Source organism: Alligator sinensis, unplaced genomic scaffold (assembly GCF_000455745.1).
Source record: "Alligator sinensis unplaced genomic scaffold, ASM45574v1 scaffold1354_1, whole genome shotgun sequence".
Taxonomy (NCBI): domain Eukaryota; kingdom Metazoa; phylum Chordata; order Crocodylia; family Alligatoridae; genus Alligator; species Alligator sinensis.
The window spans coordinates 256,152-282,795 of NW_005842344.1; the positions used below are offsets into that span (position 1 = coordinate 256,152).

Below are 26,644 nucleotides of genomic sequence, written 5' to 3' on the forward strand. Positions count from 1 at the left end.
CCCCAGAGCGGCAGCAATGCCAGCCAGCTGCCCAGGATTCTGGGACTGCTTCCCTAGGGAGCCTCATCATTTTCCTCTTCCACAAGGGCAGATGCAAGAGGCAGGACAAAGGCATAGAGATTTACCCAAAGGGTTAACTCCTGTTTAAAGCAGCCCACCGATGCCACCCCAGCATGGAACCCAAGTGACCCAGCACAATGTCAGAACTCCAAAGCAGCAGCCCTCAGACAAGGGACACCAAGCACTGTCTAAGGACGCTGGACGCACCAGTCCTACACTACAGCCCTGAGTAGCTACTCAGTTAGTCTGCACCACCTCAGCAGGGAACGATCAACCCCCCACCCTGCCCAATTCATGCAGGGCTTGAGGGCAGACTTTTGGCATGGGAAGAGTTAACACCCTCTGGCACAGACAAGTTTTATTTAGAACGTGTTAAATAGGTAAAATACTTAGGAGAGCTGCAGAGCAAGCTCAGGCTCCCACAGGGCTTGGCAAGGGAGAGCTGGGGCTGATTATCTGCTATGCACATGCCTGACTCAGCCTTAGGGGACAGGCAGCAGCTCATCTCTCCAGAGACCACCTCCAGAGCAGTGCTGGCCGGCTCTGGAAAGAGGCTCCCCCCACACCCTTCAGCCTTAAAGGACATGAAACTTTAAAGTAGCTGAAAGTGTGAGGAGGCCCCAGCTGAGCTCAGACCAGCTTAGTCTAGGAGGTAGTGTCAGTGAAGAATACAAATGCAACAAGCAAGTCACTGGGACTGACTACAATCCTTGGACAGTGACCAGCAAGAATCTGCAGTTGAGCAGCTTGGAGAGATGAGCGGATGCTTCTCAAAGAGCTACAGAGCCACCAAGTCTTTCATCACCCTCCTAACAGCTGCCAGGGGAGGCACAAAAAAACCCAGTGAAAAAGTGAACTCAGAAGACCCCTGGTTCCAGATTAGCAATTGAGAGCCCCAGTAATTGAGATACCTGCACAGTCACTTCTCTTGGATGCGCCTTCATGGCTTGCAGAGCTGCCAGGGCTCCTCCGCCCTCCATGATGACTTTACAGTTCTCTGGCTTGCGCAAGGCCAGCATGCACAGGGCTGCACACCCCTGCTCACAGATCTGGGAGTCCGAAAGGAAACAGGTGTCAGTGGCTGATAAAGCTACTGTTGGAAAAAGAAGTCACCAGAGGCAGAACCCTGTTGCCCTTCCCCACCCTGACCTCAGGGAACTTCACAGGCAATGAGGGGCAAAGCTGAGTGCCAGGTGGGCTAGTCACCCATGGATGCAGCAAAGCCAATTTTCCAAGTGAGTTGTACTGGGCTGCTGATGAGATGCATCCAAATAATCAGCCTAGACAACAATGACCTTTGTGTACCCACAGAACAGCATGGCTGACATCTCCTCACACCACTCCCACCAACTGATGAGGGAGGGCACGCTGTACTCTGGAGTCCACTCACCCGTAAGAGGGCTGACCAGCTTAAGCGAAAGGGGAACTGATGGCAAGACTGTTCTGCCATTAACAAAGCCAAGTCTCAGGTGTTGGTTTTACACAGATGTTTGTTTTAAGCAGCCATCAAATCAGAATGATTTTCAGTAACGGCTGGATTTAAATTGCTGAGTTGGAAGGTGAAAGCCCTGTATCCAATTTCCAATCATTTTGACATCCTAGTACAGAATAAAACAGTTAATCGATGCCGGTCACAGCATGCCTTTCATTAGTTGAGAGCACGTGAATGTTCAGGGGTCTGGCAAGTGGCTTGTTACGCTGCCCATGCTGGGAGCAGAACTGTACTTGATGTGCGACAGCAATGCAAGTGCAGCTAGCACTGCTCTGCTCCCAGCATGTACAGGCTTTATTCTAAGTCAGAAGTCATTTTGGGGATTAAAGTGATGCTACCTAGGGGAGGAAAAGTGGACTTAAAACCTGATCTTCATGCCCGGGCACAGGCCCCCAGGCCAAGTCACCATGAGCACACATGCTTTAGCATACCTGGGGGTTGGCAAGGTGATGGTTCATAGCCAGCACAACGAGATCTGTTCCTCCAGCACTGATGATGGCATCTTTCACATCGTCGTTGCCTGCGATGGCCCGGACTGCACTCAGCACCTGTTTCACCAGCTCCTGCATCCAACAAGAACAAAGTACAGCCCAGGGAGGAATGCATACTACATGCCCCTTCTGCAAGATCACAGCTACACAACCTGAATGGCAACACCCCTGAGAAATTCCGCACCCCTGCCTGGAGGATACAACTGCCTGATGAGCCACGTTGTGTCCAGAACTCCCACCCCTCACAGGTGAGAAGCAGTTTTCGTGTAGCTTTGGAAAGGAGATCCAAATTGCCCTGCTTACAATGGCTGAGGCTTTCAAAGATGCCCAGAGGAATTGAGCACCCAAATCCCATTCAAATTAAGTGGGACTCAGATAGCTGCTATGAAGAAGAGACTTCTGGCTCCTCTAGGAATGAGGCAGCTTATTTGCGCATTTGGGAGGGTATCTGAGCTCCCTGCTTGACTAAAGCAGCACATGCAACCTCATGCTAGGTAACAGTGTCTGCGACAGGTACCAGGATAATCACCAATAACATGAGGGTCAGCCCTCACTGGTGACCAGCATGTCTAATGTTTGCTCACAGCTGGAAAACAATGAAGAAGGAAAAGTGCCACAGGAATGTAATGCAGCATAGCCACCATCCCCAGGGTGCTCCGAGACAGGCAGCCCCTGCACCGGAGAGGGACCATACCTTTTGGTCAATGCAATCAGCCAGCAAAGACACCATGAAATTCAAGCCTCCGAGGTCCACGATCTCTTGACAAAACTCATTCCGGACAGAAAGACGCGAGAGGGTTGCACACAGCTCAGTGAGAACACTGGAGTCCTCTGGGAATGCTGCAGAGGGAGAGAGATAAGCCAGGGAAATAAACAGGGGACAAGAGACAGGGTTGGCAGGGTCAGGGAGTATCACATGCCTTTTAGAAAAAGGATTAAGCAGGATTCTTCAGTGGGTTTCAGTCCAGATGTGAAGGGGCAAGCACTCACATTCCAGGGTTCCCCACGCCCCAACACTGGCTGGCACCCATCTCTAGAGAGACTGTGGGTTGAATAAGCCATGGAGCCTGAATGCACCTTTTACTCAGTGAAGGCCAAGCCTGAGACATGTTGTCTGGACCAACACGCAGGATAAACCTGAACAGCCATCCTGAGCTGAACTGCTGCTCTCCAACCAGGCAAGCTGCCAGCTCTGGAAACAGACATCCCAGAGAGGTGATGAGGTTTGCTGAAAGTCTTGCATGGTCACCAGGGAACAGAAGCTAGGACTCCTGATTTAGTCCCCTGCTGTGCCAATTGCCCCAGCACAAAACAGGAACATCTGGAATTAAGCAGCACGTTCTTGAGCTAAGGGAGCAAGGAAGAGCTGAAAAGGGTTGGCAGCAGAGGAATTACTCCTACCTTTGGCAGCCTGTATGAGGATCTTTAAGCCATCGTTCTCTGCCACAATCATCCTGGCATGATCATGGGCATGGCCAAAGGGCACACGGATGTCATCATCAAAGGTCATGATCCGCAGCGCCGAGCAAGCCTCTCGCACCAGGCTGGCGTGGTTACCATGCTGGACAATAGCACTGGTCAGCAGTGGCAGGAGGCCACCTTTCACCAGGTCCTGGCGGTTCTGCTCATGTTTCAGACAGGCATGTCGGACACATCGAATTCCCGCAAGCATCATTTCAACGTCATCTGCTTTTTCCTTCAGGGTTTGCAGCAGCATCTTCTGGCCAGCAGAGTCAAGCAGGTCAGGCTGCCCCTCCATGAGAGCAGACAGAGCCTGGAGGGCCTGGAGCATAGTGCTTTCATCTCCCGAAGCAAGCCTACAGGCAGAGAGCACCACAGGATAGGCGCCTTTCTGCCCAGCCAGGTAGCGAGAAGCCAGCTGCATTTTGCACTGCTTGCTCAAGCTTGCCAGGTGCTCACCAGCTACACCGAGTTCAGAGTCAGCTATGGATTTCCTGAGGGAATCTAATGTCTAAAGGAGGAGAATAAGGGTTACTGTCCTCCTAGATCACATGGGAAAAATGACCCACTGCACAATCAGATTTGCTTCTTTCCAACCATCTTCTCCCTCCCCTTTTAAATTCAAAATGAATCGGCAACAAAGAACACCAGCCAGCCATGGAGAGTGATGTTCTGTCTTTGTGCACAGAATGGAGTCAGAGGCAGAACAGGCTTCCCTGCCAACATGTCCCACTCAGCCCTCTGTCCCTGTGGAAGCACCTGATCTAAAGATGGCTTTTGTGTCATGTACCAGCACACGCATTAGACTCAGACTGAGGCATGTGTCAACTGATACTCTCTGCTAACCCGGGCTGGACTGGGAGGGAGGAGTGGAGATGAAAGGCTCCACAACATGTCACCAATCCTCACAACAGCCACTGACCATAGTGGCAGAGCTCATTAAAGCAGGCTCCCCTTCTTTGCAGCCAGAGAAGAGGCTGCTTGGAGGCTATTCACAGCACTCCCTGCTGCTGCCAGCCAGGATAGTACTCTGCACTTATGTTGCCCCCACACTTTGAGTTGCTCCAGGAGCTGACTCAGCACAGGCACCCCCTCATTTGGCAGGTAAGGAAGCTAGAAGTGCAGAGGGATAAGCCTGCTCTTGGGAGGCATCAGCAGAACTAGAAGGGGAGGCAAACCTGCTGATTCCTGGCACCGTATTCAAAGCACTGAATCATGCTGCTGACCCTGGGGGGCAACACTCACTTCGTTTTTTCCTACCTGCAAAATCTCGTGCTTTTGCTCCTCACCGTTTTCAGAGGCAGGTCTCGGTGCAGCTTTTACAATGGTACTCAGATCAACACCTAAAAGGGAAGAATGAAACAAGGTGGCTTTAGATGCATTAACTCTGGCTGCACTGGGGAACAGCAAAACATGGAGACAGACTAAAACAGAGCACAGATCAATGACTTAGGATGTCCCCCTACCCTCTGGAAGGGAGAGGAAGCCAAGAGAGTACCTTTGTTAAAAACCTGGTCACCTCTGGTTAAGTCTAACCTGAGAAAAGTTAGTGCTGCCTCTCTAAATCCCCCTTTGAAATGCCAGTTAAGGAAGGTTTTTCTATCCTGGCCCCTTTGTAAAACCCTGATGTTTATTGTAGATCAGTGATGCTGAAGGTAGAGCCCGTGGGACCTGGCCCCACACTCTGGATCCAGCCCATGGACTGGCTGTGCCCCACTTATCCAGCCTGCATCCGGAAAGGCTGAGAGCCATTGCTGGAACAGATTCTGCATATCAATATGGGTCTTTGATCTATACAAGCCAATTCCTCTGAAGAGCTCTGGGCTCTTTCAGACTGAAAGGAACTCACAAAGGACAGAAAAATGCTGTCCATTTTTGTCAGTCAGTCTCCAGCCAGAAGTACAGCTAAATACACGTCCAGGGATTCTTCAGCACCTCTAACTGGCCTCTGCTGAGAAGTAAGCTGACATGTCTGAAGGGTACCCAAAAGCTCAGCACAGACCCCCAGTTTGCAACATGACTAAACCATTCATACAAGTCTGTCTTACCCAACAGCTGCAGAGCAAAATTCATTTGCAGTACCTTGAGATTCAAACTGCTCCACAGCTTCTCTCACAGCTTCTTCTGGATCCATGTCAAATTCTGTGATGTTTTCTTGCACCACTTCATCAAATGTTTCCTGTGTAACTCGTTTGGAGGCCATTTTTATTGTTAAAAGAGAGCTGAACAACTTCCTGACCTGCCATCGGGAAAGACCAAAATTAGATTTGTTCCAAAATGATCTAAAGCTTTGAGAACTAACAAGAAACCAGGTAACCAGCTGTTTGCCAGAATGAAAGCCCAGGACATGAGCATGGCTAAAGATAAAAGAGTAGAAACTATCCCCCATAGATGAGTCACCAAGTTACAGAAGCTCTGTCATCTCTCGCTGCTGCAGAATAGTTGTCACACCAATAAATGCAATGAACACAAAGCCGTTTTTAGGTCAACGCTGCTCCGTTTAAAGCAGAGAACTTACAGAAACCAAGGCAAGAGAAGTGACTTAATCAACACGAGACAGTTTCTGTATGCAGTGCCTGAAACGAAGAATCCAAGGGGCTGTCTATCTGTTTCTTTTAAGGATTCCAACATCGTCTCTGTAGTTTGCCACCTCATCAACTATATTTACTTCTAAATGTCATTCAGGGATTGAACCAGAGTCCAGCAAAAAACCGCAATAGAGAGCACTCCATTTAAGTGGATAGCATCAGGACTGGAAAACGATAAGCACTTAGTCCAAGCATGCACTAACAAACTCAATATAAACGACGTTCATTAAATACAAGGCTCCTTAGCTTGTTTCTCAGCGTGCCTTATACCTCTGATAGCAGCCTTGAATTCCACAGGACCCAATCAGTTCAGCTGCTTAAGAAGCCATGAAATCAATGGCTCCAAGTCAGCATCCCCCATTACGCACATTATGTAGGATTAGATAAGAGCAGAGCCTTTCTAGACTGGAGGCACCCTCGCGGAGATACAAGGCACCCTTAGGTAAATGCGAGACACCCCTTGGAAAAGTCCAAGCTTTTAGTTTTCACTCTTTCTTTTGATTATGGCAAAAAAAGGGAGCAGAATTTCTGTTGCCAAGAACTCGGGAAGCAGAACGCTTTTAACGCTCTGGATTGCTCTCTGGGTTCATTTTACAAGAAGGCAGAGCAGAGGTGCAGCTTTACAGCCTAGCTAAATAGGACAAGCCGTCACGAACCCATCAGAGGCTGAAGCAAACCTGGGTTCACGAAAGCTCGTGCTGTCTCGGTCGATCTTATTTAGCGAGTGTATAAGGGGGTGTCTCTGCCTGGCTGATAACCGACCGCGGTCTTGGGGCTCACCACCTCTCTCTTCCCGGTGAATCACGTTTGCAGCACCCCAGCAGGGTAGAGAAGGGGGCGCCGAGAGCCCCTGCCCCGGAGCAGCCTGTGTTTTAGGGTCGTTGGTCGTAGCCACGTTGGTCTAAGGACACGGGCAGACAAGGCACTTCAAGCAGATGTGAGATCTTTTATTACACCGGCTAAATTGTTGGAAAAATTGTTCTTTGCAAGCTTCCGGGCACAAGAAAAGACGGGTATTTGTGCCTGAAAGCTTGCAAAGAACGGTTCTCCCAGCAATTTAGTCGATCTAATCAAAGATCTCGCCTCTACGCAAAGAAGCGTGTCTGGAGCGGTCTATGCGTGCATCGGGGTCACACACGAGCAGAGAAAGCGGAACATGTTACATACATCACACAACTGCGAATCGCGTGATAGATGTAACACCGGCCGCACGTGCGGGGTAACTATCACGCTAGAAATACACCCTCCCAGGTATAAAAAGAGCCAAGCAGCTGGGCCCAGGCGCAGGCAGCTCCGGCCGGCATGGGCAGGGAGGTGACAGCCCCTGGCGCGGCCGCACCCCGCCTGACCTTTGCCCTTCACGGCTCGCCGTAGCTGCGGGCGCTCCGTCCCAGGCGACGAGGAGTGAGAGGCGCTGCGAAAAGGCGGTGGCTGCAGGCTGGCTGACCCCCCTCAGCCGCCATACGCGCTCCCCAGACGCCTAGTGCGCTTGCGCGTCAGCCGGCCCCGCCTGAGAGAGGTCGCGGCCGCTCAGGCACAGCACGAAAAAGAGCCCACGCGGCGGCGCGAGCGCTTGCGCACTAGCCACGCATGCGCACTGTAAAGCTGGCTCTACCCAGTGCGCAGGCACCACCTGCGCAATTGTCTCTGGGGAGCCCAGTGACTCCTTGTAGAGCTCCCAGGACTTGGTGTGGCCGCTACGCATGCGCCGCGGGCGGCGTCGCGCGGGGGGTTGTGGGAGCTTCCGGCGTGGCTGAGAAGCGGCGGGTGTGGGGCTAGGGGACTTCCGGCCCGGCTGAGGTGAGGGCCGGGCGGGCAGGCAGGGCCCCTGGTAGCGGCGGGGCTGGTGGCGGGGAGAGGAAGATCGTTGGGGGACGGGCACCATCGTCATCCTCATCTTTATCCCCTCCCCTTTCTCTGCACCTCGTGGGGAGCCACCTCAGCCCACCCCCCAGAGACAGGGACCTGGGGGGGCGGGGAGCAGCAGGTGCAGTGGAGCGAGGGGCGCCCCTGCCTTCCCTGGAGGCTAAAAGTTACATTTCCCTGTAACGTCACCCACACGCTGGGGCTCGCTGCGTGGCCACCTGGCACCTGGACTCTCGCGTCGCAGAGCGAGAACGCGCCGGGAAGGTCGCTCTGCCCCTCGTTCGATTGTAAACCAAAAGCCGTTCCCCTAACGGAGACCCCTCTGGCGCGAGAGCGTGCGCATTGCCCTAAACACCCCCTCTCAGCAGAGGCCATTCGCGCCTGCTCGTAAGGATCGAATCTAGCGGCAGCTCTAAAATGCGTTCAGGTCAGCGATTGTGCCCCTCTCATTGCAGGGTATAAATGGCCTCCAGAAGAATCACGCGGGAAGCTTTTGACGCCGTGGTGCAAGATAAAGTTAAAAGGTATCGGATGGACCGAAGCGACGCTATGGAGGAAACGGTCCATCGGTTTAAAGGTAATGTCACGAGCAAGTCCTGAGTGTGACTTGCCGCTCGCTGGGTTATGCCGGGGGCTGTGGGGGAAAAAAAGTGTTGAATTTTTCGATAGCTGTGTGTCTAAAAACGTGCTGCTATGTGCTTCCTTCAGCGTAGTTTTACTCTGTCGGAAAGAGCAGGCGTATGCTACGATTGACAGCATCGCAAACAGCTTGTATCTGTTCAGCGACAGTCCTCAACGTTTTCAAAGTATTTTGATAAACGGAGACAATTTTTACATTTCGCAGCATTAGACATGGATGCTAATTCTCAATGTTGAGGAGTACAGGCTGCTCGGCTGTCTAAATGCATGAATTTGAATTTTTCGCGTCATATCCATGTGTTGCAAGTAACATTCATTTCTTCTGTCCATCCTGTCCCTTGCAGCTCATTCAAGACCTATCCCAAGACCCAGGTATGAAGACAGTTTCCATGACGACGGAAGATATTCACATGATGGTCCCCAACATCTTCCTCATGACGACTGGAGAGAAGATCCGAGGGAGGATTATCCGGGGCCTTCCTATAGATCTAATAGTCCTCTCATGAGGAAAGATGACTACTACCATGACCACTATGTCCGCCCGGCCTCTCGGGACCGGGATTATGTCCGCCCGGCCTCTCGGGACCGGGATTATGTCCGCCCGGCCTCTCGGGACCGGGACTATGACCATCCACATCCTTGGGAATCCTCAAGGCTCCATGATGCTGATTTTGGCCCTTCTGACCTCTTGGGCGATTTTAGATCTCCGGGACTCATGGAGGAGGAGTATGGGAACATGGAAAGTGAGGAATATGACCTGGAATATGGGCTTCAGTCTGAGGGTGAGTTCGGACCTCCAGTACGGAGAGGCAGTATCGGCAGAGGAAGGGTTCTGCGAGGAAAACATATTACAAGAGGCACTATTAAAACTAAAGTATTTAAAGGAGATGTCACAGCTCCTCTAAAGAAATGGAACACTAAAAAACCATCACCAGTAGCTGATCAAAAGTCAACTCTAGAACCTGATCAGATGCCAGAATCTACCGAACGACCTAACCAGAGGACTGCAGCTGCTCAGCAACCAACTCCACGACCTAATCAGAGGCTAGCCGTGTCAGCCCAGAGGCCTGTTCTCCGGCTTACTAAGCCTGCACATGTTTTCAGAGAACTGAACTTTGACCTTGTGGACAAGTCTGACATTTTTTCAACATTTGGAATAGAAATAATAAAATGGGCTGGATTTCACACAATAAAAAATGATGCAGAATTCTCGCGGCTCTTTAGAGCCCTCTTTAGGCTGGAGACGGAAACATGTGCAAAAATGCTTGCTTCTTTCAAGTGCCCGCTAAAGCCAGAACACAGGGATTACTGTTTCTTCACGATCAAGGGTTTACAACACACTGCACTGAAGACACCCAAAGTAGACAATGAGTTCTTAAACATGCTGTTGGACAAAGGTGCTGTGAAGACAAAGAACTGTTTCTTTGAAATAATAAAACCTTTCGATAAATATGTGATGAGACTCCAAGATCGTCTTCTAAAGTGCGTCACACCTCTGCTTATGGCCTGCAATGCCTATGAGCTAAGCATAAAGACAAGTGGTTTCAGTAATCTCACAGAAATGGCAAATGCTTTTGAGACCACCATTTCTCTGTGTCGTAAGTCTCTAGCACTTCTGGGCCAAACTTTTGCATTAGCTTCTGTTTTCAGGCAAGAGAAAATACTCGAGGCAGTTGGTCTCCAGGAGATGGCTCCAGCGCCAACTTCATTTCCAAATTTTGATGATTCAACATTGTTTGGAAGAGAGTACATAGAGAACTTGAAAGCTTGGCTTGAGAAAAGTGGGTATCCACTTCAGATGAAGAAAATAGAACCAGAGTCCACTATACAGCTTAAGGCAACTTCTCCTGACACAAAGGCTAAAAGTAAGAGCAAGTAAAGTGTCACAAAATGTGTGACAAAAGTGGGATGGTGGAGTCAAAGGCAGATACAGTAGCTGAATTTACTTCCAACTTTTTTTAATTTGACCAGTTTTACATTTTACTTGAAATGAGGTCTAACCATCAGTGCTTGCAATATCCTAGCATATACTTCTTGCCAATTTATTATTTAACCTTTTTATGGTTTTTCATCCAATTTTCAGATAAATTCCTGTTAATACCAACTTGAAATAATTTTATGATTCTGACATTTTTGGAGTTACATATTAAAATTTGAAACCAAAAAATGTAATTCCTAGGATAACAAGTCATTTATATATAGATATAGAGATATCTGTATCTATATACTGTTACTTATTACAGTTTACCTTGTGATTTCTCCTTACATTTCTTCCATTGTTTGACTAGGAATTGAAATTAGATTCACCAGCTTGTAATTGCCAGGATCGTATTCATTGTATTCATTTTGTAACATAACAACTGTACTTCCAACCCTCCACCATTTTAATTATTTCCCCTTATTACAACACTGTTGTAACACCATGGCAATTTAAAAGTAGCTGGCTTATTCTTGAAAAATTGTTATGAACTTGACTAGATATCTTGCCATCCTACTGATGATAATAATAATACTATGACCATACTTTATTTTTGTTACAGTCCCTCAGCGTGCTGATCGGAGAGTTGTAGAGACAATTGAGAAGTTAGTGAACAGTATTGTTTCGGGTACTTTATCTGCAAAAGAAAAAAATGCTCAAAAGAGCTCCCCTGACTATTGGTAGGTGTTTTGGTGAAGTTCATCCTAACTATGGTGTAAAACTACTGTGCTTCTCTTTTATGTTTGGTCCTACTCTAAGTGAAAGGGAGCTTTAACTTTGACCTTGTTGGATGCAGGATTAAATCTGTAATGTATTTCATCTCAATATCTGACAGCATTTACAAATGGTAATTGAGCCCCTTGACATACCTGGAAAGTAAGTGGTATCTTTCCTGAAGTTCTGATTTTTAGTCCTCTACTCTCTAGTAGACTAGACTGGATCTGTCAATCCAAATACAACATTTCAGTACAAATCCATGAGAAGTGCAACTTTAACAGATGTACTTGTGAATAATGTGTTTAATTCTTCACAAGCTGAGATGCTTGATTTCATAAGTATTGTGTAGTCTTAATATTTTTTTCAAGTAAAATTCATTTTGTACTGATGATGGGGGGGGGGTTTGTGAAATTTAAATTGTAGGTTATATTAAACTGAAAATGAAAAGTTACATAATGGTCTGTGAAAGCCTGCTGCTGGGTGCAGTGCTGTTATCTGACACTGATTTAATTTGGTTGACTTTTCACATGAATCGTTTATTTAAAAAAGAAAGAGACCTCACTTTCTTTCTGACTATCCTGTGCTGACTTTTCTTGGGGCAATTCCCTTTGTCCACACTCAGCCTCTTGGCTCCAGGCAGGGGCAGGTATACTACAATAAAGTTTTTAGTAAGCTTGTGGTTTAATTTACAGCTGGTTTGTAAAGACCTGAATTTAATCCTGATTTCAGTTCCAGGCAGGCAAAAATAATGTTCAGGAATTACTCCAACCAAGTCATTTTTAACATTGGCAGTTTGTAGGACATGCTTATCTATGACTTCTGTCATTATGGAAATAGTAAGTTAGGATTACTATAATTGAAAAGGTAAGCACCAAACTATGTGGACAATAATTGGTCCCCAGTTCTTGAATGTACCCAAACACCTTGTTAACTTTAAGCATATGAATAGTCTTATTGTCAGTGCAGTACTTGTCATATGTGAAAGCACCTTTCTAAATGAGGGCCTTAGTGTGTAGTCTGTTTATTAGCTAGTGTCCTGTACAAATAGTAAGTTGTCTCTTCATGCTGAAAAGAAGAGTTATATTTGGGTGGTAATTGGAACACAATACAGGTCACTTATTTTCCTGAGCAAAATTGTTTCAAATTAGACAACTTAAAATTCAAAGTGACAGCATCTCTTTGAAACGCAGTATAGCTGAATGATTGCTTGCTACTCCTGTTATATGAAGGCTGTTTAAGCTTTATTAGTGTGGCATAACTTCTTTTTGTCTACTTCTTAAGAAATTGAACTACCTCTTGTTCTAAGAAAGGCTCATACCTTCAGGCTTGTTTCGGGCATATGTTTCTCAATTTTATGGTCAGTTACCATGAAAAATCTAATGTGAGACATTGAGAGTACTAGTCTTGCTTTTGGCATGATTTTGTTACACATGCATTCATTTTTCTTTTCTGATGTAGGTTCTTGTCTGAAGAAAATAGTCTAGAATACAAATATTACAGACTGAAGTTATCAGAGATGCAGCGGTTGACTTCATCTACAAAGGGGGGAGATGGAGAGGGGAAAACACCAGAAGAATGTGCAACAGAATCAGTGAGGGCCATGTTGTATGCAAAGAAAGTAGCAAGTATTAAGAAAAGACTCTTTAAAAGGAAAAGACCTGGCATTATTGTACGGCGTGGAGTTCGAGGCAGGAAAGTAAGAAAAACAACCATAGGGACGCAGACCGTGCTGTCAGCTGGTACGATGCTAAAACGGCAAGACAAACATACCCAAGGCTCCACTCAGGCAAAGCCTTCTGTATCGGAAACCAGCCTTTCTGAGAGAAACTCATCCTTGGATGCAGCTGAATCTTCACGGTGTGCCACCACGCCAGAAGTTTCACTGCCACTGGGAGCAGTCGGTGACACTGAGAATTTATCAGCCTCACCTGGACATTCCCAGATACTGTTGTCTCAGTTCCCTGATGGTAGGTGAATATTTAAGATTAGTTTATAGATGCTAACTTACTATGAAGAAGGCTTGTATTCAGACTTCAAAAAATGTTCTGCCTGGAATTTTTATTTTAAGTATTGGCATTGACATAAAGCCTAGAGTCCTCAGCCATGTTGGGGCCACATTGTTTTAGGCATTGTACAAGCATGTAGAAAATGATCTTTTTGTCACTTGCAGTGGATGCTAGAACAATGGAAACTGCTGAGAAGTTTGCCAAGTTCGTTGCTCAGGTGGGACCAGAAATCGAGCAGTTCAGTATAGATAACAGTGCAGATAACCCAGATCTTTGGTGAGTAACATGGATCACCATCTATGCAAATGTAGGTATAAAGATGCCTTGTAAGAGAAATTACAGTGCAAATCTTTCCCCATAGAATTAGACCACCAAAGAGACTTTTGTTTATTGTTAGCATTAAGTTACACAGCTCTGCTGAATATAATTGTTTCGTGGTTGATGTTGCATATAAGTACGTCTAGGACTTCAGGATTTGGGCTTTAGGACCAGACCAGATAACTGATCCATCTTGTTGGTTTTGGTACTAATGTTCATGGTGAATATATGAAACTTTGGAGCAGGATAAAATCACTGCACAATTGTCCAGTCAGTGAAGGTGCGGTTTTGTTTCACACCTGTAAGTGCTCAGTTTGCATCTGAAGCAGTGTAAATATGGCCTGCTAAATAATTTCAGCTGCAAGTGGTCTGGGCAAATCTTGGGCAAGTTGCTTCTTTTCTCTTTGCCATCATTTCCCCATCTGGAAGAAGAAAAAAAGAGAGAGAGAGACTGGCTCCTTTTGTAAAGCATGTTGTGATTTACTGCTATAAAATACTGTATAAGCATTAAATATGATAATGTTATCTGGTGGGTAGAGGATTCCCACAGTATTTCATAGTAGTATAAAAATACCACTCGAATGAGAATGTTAACACTTTTAAGTAATGCTTTTAATATCTAATTTTATGTTAGTTTAAGGGAAGTCCCTCTCGGTTTTTTTAAATTACATTAAAAGTATTTAAATCTTTGTTCAGGTTCCTACAGGATCAAAACAGTTCTGCTTTCAGATTTTACCGAATGAAAGTCTATGAATTATGCCCATCTATCAACTTCAGTGCTGTATCAGAAACAACTGTACCTGGGGGAAGTGCTAAACCTGGAGGGAAAAATCTGGATAATTCAGAAGAGGAGGAGGAAGAGGAAGAAGATAATGAGGAGGAAGAAGAAGAAGCTGAACTTGAAGAGATCTCCCAACCATTGGAAAAAACTGGAGTGGAAATGGAGCAAACAGGAGAGGGAGAAGGAGAAAACATCTCAGCAGCTAGGACTGAAGAGATCCCGCCTGAAGAGTTGCTCTCCAAAACAGAAGTACCTCCAACAGGGGAAATGCAGCCAGCCTCAACTTCTGATAGCACTGCATCAAATCTGTCCGCACAGGCACCAGTTCCAACTCCTGGTACCCCTTTTCCTCGCAAAAGAATTAGCAGCAAGTCTCTGAAAGTTGGCATGATTCCTGCATCTAAAAGAGTGTGCCTCATTGAGGAACCAAAGGGTAAGTACCACTTCAAAGCTGTGTTGTGCCTCCTGGCCAGAAGTCCCTGAAATCCTATGGTTTTAGTTGCTGCTCCATGAAATGCTATGTTCATTTTCATCCAATGAATTATAAAATATTCATTTTAAATGCCCATTCAATTGTCATGGGCACCAATAAAGTGATAGACAGGTATTCCATTCTGGTGTAGTAATACAACTTGCTCCTAGCTTCATTGAGATAGTAGTACAAGTATTGTATACACAGGCTCACTCCATATATGTATCAGTTGCCTACAGGCCTTTCTCTTTGGTTTAAACAAAGTGCAGGAGAGCTCTTTTGGAGGGGGGTCACACACCTTTTTTCAGGTGGAGCACTGACTGAAATCTGACAGCAAACAGCCTTAAAAAGACTTAACAAGTCTGAATGTTCTATATCATAAAAATGTTAATCCAGAAGTATTTTGGTCTTGGTATTTTCTTCATATTTATTTGATAGTTTGTCAAGTAGTTGGCATCATGGCCACATTACAGGAAAATCAATCTAACAGTTCAGAAGCCTATACTGAAAATAGACTACTGTACTTTTAACAAGTGTTCTTTACATGCATAGATAAGAATAGTGCAGGAGCAAATGATTACGTGTATTATGGAAACAAGACACTATAAACTGGTTTCATCAAACAGTTATTGAAGTTGGTAGAGTTATGTGACACGTAGTTGTAAATTTTGATCCTCAGACTATATTCCTTTCATGGAGAACTTTCAAAGGCAAAAGGAGCAGTTTTGTCGCGGTTTACTCTGAAAGTGGATGAGAATTAGGCACCCACCTCCTATTTTGCCTTTTGAAAAGTTTCCTTTTCTTTCTTATGTACTTTAAATTCCTGAGTGGTAATGAAGTGAGGCATTACATGGAAGTTGTCACAGATAAGTATGTTGCAGGTTCTGTTACGATTATCTTTATGGTTGACCTTTTGTCTCTGATTTGACTTTTAGTTCATGAACCTGTCAGAATTGCTTATGACAGGCCTCGTGGTCGTCCTGTTACAAAGAAGAAGAAGGTGAGGGAACTTTTTGTTCACGACTCTGCACGCACAGTGTCTCTCTTTGGTGAAAACAGCTCTTTCACGGTTCCTGTAAGTGCATGCTATTGCTATTAAATTAGTTAGAACCTAAGGGCCTAATCATGCAAGGGATTGGATGTAATTTGGGAGGAGATAAGTGCTGTCAGCTGCCACCAGTGTCAAAGTTGAACACCTCGTGGGATCTGATGCCATATTGAAAAGTTGCTTGTTAATCTCTTTATTAAAAATGGAATCAAGTCTGCATATTCCACTAAATGATGGAAACTTTTTAACATGTAGCAGTGTACCATGTAAATCAGTGGTTCTCAAACCTTTTCTTTTTGCGGACCACTTGAAAATTGCTGAGGGTCTCGGCAGACCACTTTTTTTGGTTCTACAAATCAAAGCACACAACTCATATTTTAATATCAGTAGTCTTACCTTACAAGTACAGATATTCTCGACTCTGCAACCTTTCTGCAGACTATGGAGCTCGCGGACCACAGTTTGAGAACCTCTGATGTAAATCATTTTTATGAAATCTTGTATGGCTGAGGTGAAATTTCCTAATGGACCCAACAAATGCAGAGTTTTCACTATGAAAACGAGGGACAGTGATTTTTGACCAGATAACATTTTCACAAATTTGGGAGGCTGATGTAAGCATGCTGAAATGGCATTACATTTTGTAATAGAGATCCAGTTACTGACAACCCCCCCCCTTATTTTGTATTTGTTGGGAAACGCAACCACCTTTATGGTACAGAAGCAGGTGCTAACTACTGTTTTTGAGTGTCTGGTTAAACAAGTTGACAGATTCATTCATCCCGTATTAAATTGGCCACCTAAGCATTTTATCAGGCCTTTTCCCTGCAGATAAAGAAACACCACTTAAGAATGTACTTTAAAAATTATTTCTGTACTTTCAGGACCTTGGTAGATTCAGTTTGCAGGAGCTTCCTGCTGGAGAGTTCAAATTTGTGGCTACTTACTGTACCAGAAACTAGGATGTTTGCTGTTTTTCTCTCTGCAGAAACCAAAAGACTTAGAATTTTCACACAAGAAATTGACAAACAAGAATGTGGGTTTCCAGATGCTTCAGAAGATGGGCTGGCAAGAGGGACATGGTCTTGGTACACGAGGAAAAGGAATCAAAGAGCCTGTGAAAGTGTATGTAATGAGAATAAACTGCAGAAATATTAGATGCATGTGGAAAGTGCTGTGTTCCTAATAGCAATGTGGGTAACCTGATCCCCTCAGGACAGGCCAGTTCAGTATTTCATTTCCATTCCTGATCTTCTTTCTGCTCCCTAAGCTGATCAAAGCTGAGAGTGGAGGCCTCATGCCTCTACTAATCAGATTGGGTGGGACCTGGTGTTCTAAAGGGAGACTCTTTCCTTACCATCTGAATGGACATTGCTGAAGGCTGGGAGAAATAGTTTCCTGATGCCCGTTAGCCCGTGTAAACCCTGGAAGGCACCCTGGTGCATGTGGAAGCTTTGTAATTGTATAAGGGTGCACTTTGTTAGAAGAAAAAATACACATTGGGGTTTAACTTGCAAGCCTGCGTGTAGAGTTTTCATAAGTGCCTGGATATTACAGTGATAGGTACATTGCATATATAAATAGACTTCACAGGAGTTGTGCGCACACACAGTACTTCTGGGTTAAGGTAGCACACAATCTACACTAAACAAAAGATTCTTTCTCCTGCATCCTACAAAGAGGTAAGTGCATTGCCAGAAGGTAAGCATTTTGTTTTCTTGAAATGCATATTCTTGTTTTTAAATCTCAGTTCTGCATGTTAATATTTTTCTTCCCTCCAGTGTCCTCTACAGCCAACCCTGATGGTAACGGCTCCTTTCGCCTACGGATGTAAACAAAGGGCACAAAATATTTCTGATCTTGCTCCCTTACCCGTACAGAGAGCTCTCTGGCTGGCTGAAGTAGTGTGTGGGCTTACTGTTTTCTTTCTTGGGGGAAACTCGTCCCCTGTCCTTATCTTTGACAGAAATCATTTTTTTAATCGAGGCCTTTGGTCATGCCTGTTTTTCTAGAGCTTTCTGTTGTCTACCAGTATATAGGATCATGGGTTTGGGTGTCTAGAGGTCTTCTTCACTCCAAAACTTGGTGGAGCCAATAGCATTCATAGACCTTTGCTTTTAACAGCTCCTGAAACATCTCAGCATGCAGCCAGTAGTTGAGCATTTAATTTTGTCTGGCCAGTTTAGCAGTTAGCTTGCCAGATGCTAAAGGAGGTTTAGACCTTCTCAACAAGGAAATAAATTATTTTCTTTCTGTTTAATTTAATTTACCTGCTGTTGCCTACCTTAAATAATGGGAACACTAGATGTTCTGTTGACATCCACTGCTCTTTCCTTTCCCTCCAGACATGTACTTTGAACCCCAATTCAGATGGTCCTAATGAGAATGAAACCAATCTACAGTATGCAGTTTGTCTTTGAATGCATCTCTCTAATGGCCTTGATGGATGGATAGCTCAGGTTTTATTCACTTGGAGGGATCCATGTTCTTTGGTTTTTCTCCCTTTTGGAACTGCTAGCCCCTTGTCTGTCAAATACTAATTTGATTTGTAGTTAAAAGGCCCACAAGTTATCCAATACTCTCTTTTCAAAGAGAAGGGAGTGAAGTGGAGTGTGTTGGTTTGGAAGCAGTCCAACATCAAATTGAATAACTTTTGATCATTCTGATATAGCAGTAGTAGGGCTTGCCTCTGGGATTACTACACACAGGCCTGCCAGTCTTCATGTGATAATAAGGCAAAAGCTTGAAAACTTGCCATCCAATACAGAAAGATCAGAACTAGCCTTGGGAAGGCTGGGAGTAAAACTCACATTTCCTTCTGGATGTCTTCTTCCTTGTAGTCTTTTACACTTCCTCTGTGAAACATAATGCTTCTTTGTGGAGCTAAGGGCTCTAGAAGTTGTAGGGGAATATCCTACAGGTCTTGCATTTCTTTTTCTCTTCAGAGAATTAATCTGCTTCAGCTCTGAATTTGGCCAATTTTGAAGCTGAACTGAGGGCAAGGAAAATCTGAAGGGGAAAAGTTTTTATTAGACTCATTGAGTTATCATCCAGCTTTTCTAAAGAGCTGCTTAAGTTCTTACTCTGAATCATCCCAGAAGCAGGGGGGTCTGTATTGCAGGAAATACCATGAAGTCTTTTTGATTCACAAATTTAGGGACCAGTGGCTCACTCTACATCAGAAAATGAAGACTATGCCTGCTGTGAAGAAAAGAATTTACTGTAAAAAGTGAAACAGAAGAAGTGCGTTGGGCGACGATTACAGGAAGTTACATACTTGTTTGGTATTTGTTGGCATTGCAGGAGTGTCTTTGGGGAGGACTTTGGTATTGAGAAAATGGTGACTTAGTGCAAAGTAAAGCATACTTTGAGCACTGGCCTATCCCTGACAGGAAGCCACAGGGTTATTAGGTGGCTTTATGTTCTTCCTAAAGATGGTTTAACTTGGTCTTGCAGCCCCCAAGGCAGATTCTAATATTGCAGGCTTCACAAGGAAAACCCATCCTCCTGGGAACTGGGTTGCAGTCCTAAATGTGTTGTGGACTACAAAGATGAATTGGAGTCGGTGCTCAGGTATTCCAGAGCTGTACAGCCTCTACTGGGTTTATGTGGTGACCACGGGCTTTGAGAAGTTTAAATAGGGCTGGTTTCCTTATTGTTGCCACTCATGCTCTCGGAGCTTCCTTTGTGGCACAGCAATCCCAATTCCAACGCATCAGGCTCTGTGATTGCGTTCAGGATGAAACTTCTGCAGAGGGTCGTTCCTTTTGGCAGAGAAGCTTTCATAAACCTACGTTCTGGGACATGGATTTTTTTCTACCCATGTGGCCTAGAGAGGTGATCCTTTTAACCAGCTTAAATTCTCTTAGCTCATCCAGTCCAGCTCCATCCACAGTAAGAAGCTGATCTCAAATTGCCAAGGCCTCCCTCCTTCCGTTGGCTTGTCTGTAGAAAGAAATTAGGATTACTGACACTTCCTTCTTGAAGATGCACTCCAAAGTGTTGATAAGGAATAGGTCTCAGGAGGCGTCAGCTTGCTGGATGTTAGAAATTACCAGTAGACACTATGAAGGTCCTTCAATAAAGATTTGATCTGCACTACAGATTTGGGTAGTGTTTCCTGTACTTCAGTTCTAGCAGTCATCTAGATCAATAAGCAGCAAAGCAACCATGGGGTGTTGTGATCTGGAATAGGGACCTTGCATAACATGGAGCAGGTGATCAACTCTGAGGAGTTCATGCAAGAAACTGATTTACTAGATGACAGTCTTCAGCCAATTGTATCATAAGAGCTTTGCTTCTCATTGTTGAGTGCATGGGGGATTAATATAATATGCCAGACAAGCTGCATCATAAGGGACATTGACAACCTGAGTTAGGTTTTTATTTGAATCTTGTCTATATTGGAAGCTATTGTTGTTCTAGATCTTTTCTGCACTTTGTCAGATGCAAGTGAAACTGTGCTAACTATCCATTTTACTCCCTAGGGGTACTACCTCTGCAGGGGAGGGCTTGGGTGTTGCAGGGGAAGAAAATAAAGAAGACACATTTGATGTTTTCCGTCAAAGAATGATACAAATGTACAGGCAGAAAAGAGCGAGTAAATAGGTATGTGCAATAGACAAGTCCGGCAAGTATTAAAATACTGGGTTTTAAAAAAGCCTTCCTTTTGCCCGAAAATGAAAATGTTAATGTTTCCACAAATGTGTCTGGATTTATAACATTTCATGAAAATCCAGAGCTGCTTTGGACTGCTGAATTACCAACATCTTACATTCTAGGTTTGATATAAGCGGCTCACTTGCTAGAAAACGTGGATGTACAAAGGCTGCTGCGTGAAAGGTCTTCAGCACACGCTGACAATATGAAGAATGCTTTGTTCTGTAGTAGTGGACTGATATGCCAAAACGCTTTCCAAGAGTAAAATTAGTCTTGTACTTAAATGTGCAACCTAACAACTTGGGTGGCCTCTTTGAAGGAAGAAACAGTTGATCTGCACACAGAAAAACCTGTTTACCTTTTTCCTTGGCCAAGGATGCTTACTATGTGACAAAATGTCTTGCTCCAAAAGTTTTAAGCAAAATTAAAAACGTGAGCTAAGGAAGCAGTCTGGCCCTGTTCCTGTATGAGGCTGGGAAATTTCTCAATTCATATCTTCTTGAAAAGCAGCTTTCCACCATACCAGATGTTCAGTTTTACACTTTTTGAATGGTTAAATCTTTTGAGCTGCCTCTGTAGTCTGGATAAAGCAGATCTTGATTATTCTCCTCTCCACCCCACCCCCCTTTCTCCCCCATTTATAGAACAGTTTTTAAGAACAAAACCTTTAAGCATGCAGGTTTGTAGGAATCCATGCTTACATGTATCGGACTGATGTACTAAATCCGTGTGCAAGTGAAAACACTAAACTCTTGCCTAACAAATCTCAGCTGCTGGGACATTCACTGTGACAAACAAGCAGTACCTATTTTAAGTGTTCTTTTTGTTTTTATGTGAATTTTTAGTTGTTGCTCAAGGAAATCTTGCACAGTCTCTTTCCTGCTCAAAGAAATAAAGGCACAAACAAGGTGTTGTTCATGTTTGCAGAAAATACCATACTCTAAAATGTTGAAAGTCAAATGGTCAAGATCATCTGGAAGTGGAACATCTGTTTTGTAAAACCATCAGTTTAGGGAGTTGGTCTGCTTCTGCTTGTGTTGAAATGCTGATCTTCAGAAGTCCTCTTACTGAAAGACCCCCAGGAAATGTGAAGAAAACTTGACATTTTAAGGACTTTGTATTCCATTACTTCCTTTTATTATTATTTAAATCAAAGATGGTACTAAATTAGTAGTCTGCTCTAATAATAAACTATAGGATTGCATTGTAACTTCTTGATAGAGCAGTCCTTAAAAAATGGAAGACTTTACATCATGACTACAATAAGTGTTCATGGTCTAGTTGATCATTCATCCTTCTCCAGATTTGCATGTCAATAAATAATCCGTGACTAGATTACTTAAAGTGACAGAATTTAGTACTGTGCTTTTTAACTTGCACCTTTTTTCTCCATCATTTCATTTCTAAATCTAGTCAAGAGCCTTCACTTTTTTATTGTAATGGCAAAGACTACTTCACTGCAGTCCTCTTGAAAGAAAATGTATCTTGAGTGGATGCATGTTTCCCTAATGAGAAACGAGTGCAGTCTTATTGATGTTTTCATCTGGCATTGCTCTTCTTGTAATGCAAGAACCAGTGGTACAGTTAGTAAAATACCATACAGTAAAATAGCAGCACATTGTGTGCTAAAATACAGATAAATAAGAAAACTTAATCTGCAGTTACCAACTTGCATGTGCCTGCTGTGCCAAAGAGTCATCCTCCCTATCTCAAAAATGGGAAAAAATGCTGATTTGAAAGAGGGAATTCTTCACATTCATTTTGTAACGGCAAAAACCTTTCCTTTCCCCACAGAACTTTGCATTCATAAATTAACCAATTTATTTAGTTTATGAATGTAAGATTTTTCTTTGCTTTGTGTGTCTACGAAACTGGAAAGCTACAATATTGTGCCACAGCATAACATTCTGGTCAGTATTTTAATAGCTTTAAAGCATGCCAGCACTAGATAAATATAGACATTGTTACACCAAGAGTTATATTTTTCTGTGCTTTCCCACCTATACCTCTCAGGAGGTTGAAGCATCAAGACTGTAAATACAAATGTCTATTCAAAAAGTTGACTTTTTTCATCATACTTGATTTGATATTTGATGTTACAGAGATTTCCTTTAGGCTTGGAAATATTTATGATTTTAAACGTGTTGGACAGAGGCTGCCTTTCATTTCAGCTGGTTAGAGTATCTGACAACATTACGCTATTTGGATGTGTTCTCCACTGCTCCTTTTCCCTTGCCTGCGCTTAATTAGCCATAACATTTAACAAAAAAAACTTGAGTTTCTTAAAAAGCAGTTCTACCAGTCGTTGTCTATTTTTGGAAGACACTCTGGAACCAATGCGGTTGGCCCCGGAGTTATTTCTTAGACCCACTTGTTTGGGTTTCACTTTTCTTTTAGTTTCACCGATGAAGATGCCATTATTGCAGTATACGATTTAAATATTTTTTCCCCCCACATTATGCTTCCAGTTCTCTTCTTTCACATTTGCATTTTTGGAAGCACTCTCTGGACTATGTGCTGTGCCATTTATGGGAAGACAACTCAAAGCGTGGTTCCATTCTAGGTTGGGATCCACTTTCTCAGACCCTGATCAGCGTTCTGAGCTGTGATGATTATAGTACCATTTGGGGTACATTTGCTGAACACCTGCTTATCCAGTCTGGGGAAATTGTCAGCATCCAGATTGGAAAATAATACACGTTCCTTGTTGATTTCGACTCAATTTAGAGTATAATGCACTCTTGAAAATTATGTGAACAGTAGTTCTTGGGGTAAATCTTAATCTGCTGCCCTGCATAACTATAGTATGGTCAGTCTTTCTTGTGCCAAACTTTAATTTTGGACAAGATATCAGTAGAGCAGCACTGGTGCTAAGATTCCAGTGTTGCTCTCCAGTGGGTTTCTATGTCTCGCTTTGACCTTGTTTTATCAAGCGATGACCTTGCTCTCCTTTTGCAAAAGGAAATTCCCCTTTATTTTGACCTGCTTTTGCAGGCTTCCCCAATTTGAAAATTTAAGTACGTGTACATGTGAAACATTGTTATGCGGATACGTTGCCTTGTTAAAGTTTACTAGTTTATTCTCTGTTATTTTAGTTTCCAGGCTCTCTTCCATGAAGACTACAAGCATCAGTGAACATTTTAACTAACTTCAGTGGTGTGTCTGCTGTCTTTTGGTTGTTTTTACTGTTAATCTTGTAGAACAATTTGCTAGTTTTTGTTTGTGCAAATCAGCGGTAGTGCTAAGCTAGTAACAAGTGGATGCTTATGTCATTTGAATAACTGAAATTTCTTTTTAGTAGAAGTAAACATGTTAAGATTGTTAAACCTTTAATATCTGCAATAAATGTTAGAAATAAACCATTTCTGGTTTCGGTGATGTTTTTACTTCTGAACAGTTTGTGGGAGATGTGCATCACTACTTTGGCAATAACAAATCAAACTTGAATTATGCAGCGTACTACTGCGAAATAGGATTTTAGGGGGGCCAAGGGATGGATGCCCCTCTTTACTATTAAATTATCCCTTTGCAAGGCTATTCATTGGATTATTTCAGAGGTATTTACTCTTCCTAGGGTTGCAATGCATTCAGCAACAGCACATCAGCTCTACCTTTTGACTTGAATGCCAGTACCATTGTTTCTTAACCAGACTGAGTGCTGCTCTGGTCCCAGAAACTAGGAGCTAAAAGTTGCTTTTATTCTCCCAGGGCACTGAGCGGTTTCAGACAACACACACAATTATCTTCATATGCTCCGTGCATTAATGTAAGAGGGGCAAACCACAGAAAACTGAAGTATTTCTGCAGTGGGTTGCTGCACAAATCTTATCTGAGACGTAAAACTTATTCCCTGTATTTGATAAAAGATGAGAGCCAAGATCTAAGATCTTTCCCTTCCTCCCTTACTGGCAGCTCCTAGAACTTAGACACTAGCTGACACTGGGCCATATTTTTCCTTTCCTTCAAGAAGTGTACGCAAGGATCTTTGGGGGGGAAAAAACAAGCCTATTTGCTGCTCCTGGAAGACGCATCATGCAGGGAAACAGGTAGCATCTATTGTTTGAAAGGTGCAAGAGAATTGCACAGAAATAGATGTTGGACTAATAAATAAAGCCGTTCACGCTCTTGTGGTCCAATTTAGGTGCTGGTTACTTCTTTCCTATTTATTATAGATATCGACGTGCAAAAAAAAGTCTATAAATTGCTTAAATGCTTTGTCTAGACTGAGAATAGCAAGTTTCTCAGATTAAGCATCCGTTATCTTTATTGGAATAATATTCTGTTCTAGTACAGATGGAAGGCAGTTGCAGTACATTTTGTCCAAGCTAAGTCTGGATTCATGTGAACATTGAAACATTTCAATTTCCCAGTAATTTCTATTCCTGGAAAAATTCAGGAAGATTTTGTTCCGTCGTTCGTTCAGCGCATCTCACGACTGAGCGTGCCCGGCCCCCACCAAAATGGCAGGGTTGAACAGTGGTCACCTGAGAAGAGTACGATTAAGGACAGTGGAGTATTTTGGAAGTAAATGGATTTTGTGATCCTGGATTAGTAGGTAAAATGCTAAATTACAGGAGCTGAAGAAGATGTTTGTGTTCTTGGTATCTGAAGTCACTACTGCTTAAGAAAGCACTAACACGGAGTCTTCTTTAGAGCCTTTTGTGCCAAATGAATGTCTTTCAACAGTTTTGCTATTATCCATATATAATAGTTATCTAGAGGAAGTGTTTTTGCTTCCGAAAGGCTCACTGCTAAAGGGAAAACAGTATCTGCGCGCTGTCTTTTTGGACATTTAATAAACTAGATGTAAAAGGACACACAGAAGGCAAAGCATCTGTCACTTTGCCTATGTGTCTTTGGGGGGGAGCAAAAAAGAACCAGCATGAGCAGTAGCTCATTGTAAATAAGTCTTCTACAGGTGTGGTCAGCTAGCACACGGCATTTGAAGGACTTGCAGGACCTAGTTCAGAAATTGAGAGATTTCTCAATTTTTCCAAGGAAAGTAGGAAGAAGTATTTTTGAAAAGTTTCTTAAGTTTCACTGGGGTGGTGATGGAGTATGGTAGGACAGAAGATTCACCACTTTAGCTTTTGAAACCTTATCGTACTACCTAGTGAACAGCAAGAAAGAAAAGAGCAGAGTCCACGCTATCAGTCTGCAGCTTCCACCTAGTGCTCCTCGGCACGTCTAATGTGCCCGGGCAGTCGGAGGACACAACTCATTGTCATTCCTATGGCTCTTTACTATAAAAGTGTAAAGGATCTAAATATCAGGAAATTCGTGCAATTTGAGACAATGGGATACAATTAACAAGAAAACGGTTCAAAACATGACACCTTCCACAAAGCCGGGTGTGACCGGACCTATCTGACAAAGAGAAAAAACATCCTGTCTCAGAAGGCTTAAAGATAAAACACCAAAAGAACGAACTGCAGGTGGGGGCGAAAGGGTGCATTAAGCAAGATGAGCACCAGGTTTTGGTTCTTGCTGAGTCGATCTAATAAAAGAGACCAGATTTACCCAAAGATCCTTGTCTGCCTGTGTCCTTAGACCAACGCCCTGCCGTACAGCAGGGTTGGGGGGACGTTGCTAAGAGTCCCAAGAGACTTGCAAAAATCTAGACCTCTTGGTTCAGAGAGGATGCCTTTTATTCGACCAACTGAGACATTGCAAAAACTTTCTTCCTTTTTTTTCCTGCAAGCTTTTAGGCTCAGGGAAAGTTCACGATCGCATCGTGTAACATCTTGAGCTTTCCCTAAACCTGATGAAGGCGGAAAGCTTGCAGGAAAATATCATTTTTGGTGCAAGGTCTCAGTTGGTCTAATACCCGGTATCGCCTCTGAACCAAGAGCTCTAGATTTTTGCAAGACCAGGCTTGTTGTTGTAGGGAGCGGCCGGGCTTCGTGGGCAGGCGGCCTGTCCCTCTCGGGGCTCTGGAGCGGGGCAGCCGCGATGCGCTGCCCTCCCGGCTCAGCCTTGCCCCGGGCCGGAGGAGCGGGCCAGAGCTCCGCCGGGACCGCACGCAGCGCAGCGCAGCAAAGCGCCGCGCAGCTCCCGCCCGGCCCGGC

At 44.1% G+C, this 26,644-nt stretch overlaps 2 protein-coding genes across 7 annotated transcripts in view; one reads left to right on the forward strand and one right to left on the reverse strand.

Annotated features, from left to right (window-relative positions):
- ARMC6 (armadillo repeat containing 6) overlaps positions 1 to 7,593 on the reverse strand; it is a 9,038-nt gene extending 1,445 nt beyond the window's left edge. Inside the window, exons 1-7 of one of the 2 annotated variants that reach the window (XM_025210262.1) lie at positions 6,873 to 7,074; positions 5,587 to 5,743; positions 4,765 to 4,847; positions 3,445 to 4,015; positions 2,738 to 2,883; positions 1,984 to 2,115; positions 972 to 1,109 (exon numbers count right to left, since the gene is read on the reverse strand). In XM_025210262.1, coding sequence (XP_025066047.1) covers positions 972 to 1,109; positions 1,984 to 2,115; positions 2,738 to 2,883; positions 3,445 to 4,015; positions 4,765 to 4,847; positions 5,587 to 5,707 — 1,191 coding nt within the window. In that variant the 5' untranslated portion in view covers positions 5,708 to 5,743; positions 6,873 to 7,074. Of the gene's footprint in view, positions 1 to 971; positions 1,110 to 1,983; positions 2,116 to 2,737; positions 2,884 to 3,444; positions 4,016 to 4,764; positions 4,848 to 5,586; positions 5,744 to 6,872; positions 7,075 to 7,441 lie in introns of those variants that run through there. The other variant, XM_006028835.3, reaches the window with a different exon arrangement.
- Positions 1 to 23,970, forward strand: part of SUGP2 (SURP and G-patch domain containing 2) — a 29,235-nt gene extending 5,265 nt beyond the window's left edge. The window contains exons 1-11 of one of the 5 annotated variants that reach the window (XM_025210259.1): positions 7,772 to 7,892; positions 8,414 to 8,535; positions 8,942 to 10,462; positions 11,138 to 11,255; positions 12,751 to 13,259; positions 13,463 to 13,574; positions 14,313 to 14,830; positions 15,805 to 15,944; positions 16,906 to 17,042; positions 20,405 to 20,525; positions 20,699 to 23,970. In XM_025210259.1, the coding sequence (XP_025066044.1) occupies positions 8,421 to 8,535; positions 8,942 to 10,462; positions 11,138 to 11,255; positions 12,751 to 13,259; positions 13,463 to 13,574; positions 14,313 to 14,830; positions 15,805 to 15,944; positions 16,906 to 17,042; positions 20,405 to 20,525 (3,291 nt within the window). In that variant the 5' untranslated portion in view covers positions 7,772 to 7,892; positions 8,414 to 8,420 and the 3' untranslated portion in view covers positions 20,699 to 23,970. Of the gene's footprint in view, positions 1 to 7,771; positions 7,893 to 8,413; positions 8,536 to 8,941; positions 10,463 to 11,137; positions 11,256 to 12,750; positions 13,260 to 13,462; positions 13,575 to 14,312; positions 14,831 to 15,804; positions 15,945 to 16,905; positions 17,043 to 20,404; positions 20,526 to 20,698 lie in introns of those variants that run through there. The other 4 variants (XM_014522360.2, XM_014522359.2, XM_025210261.1 and 1 more) reach the window with 4 other exon arrangements.
- Positions 23,971 to 26,644: the final 2,674 nt, after the last annotated feature.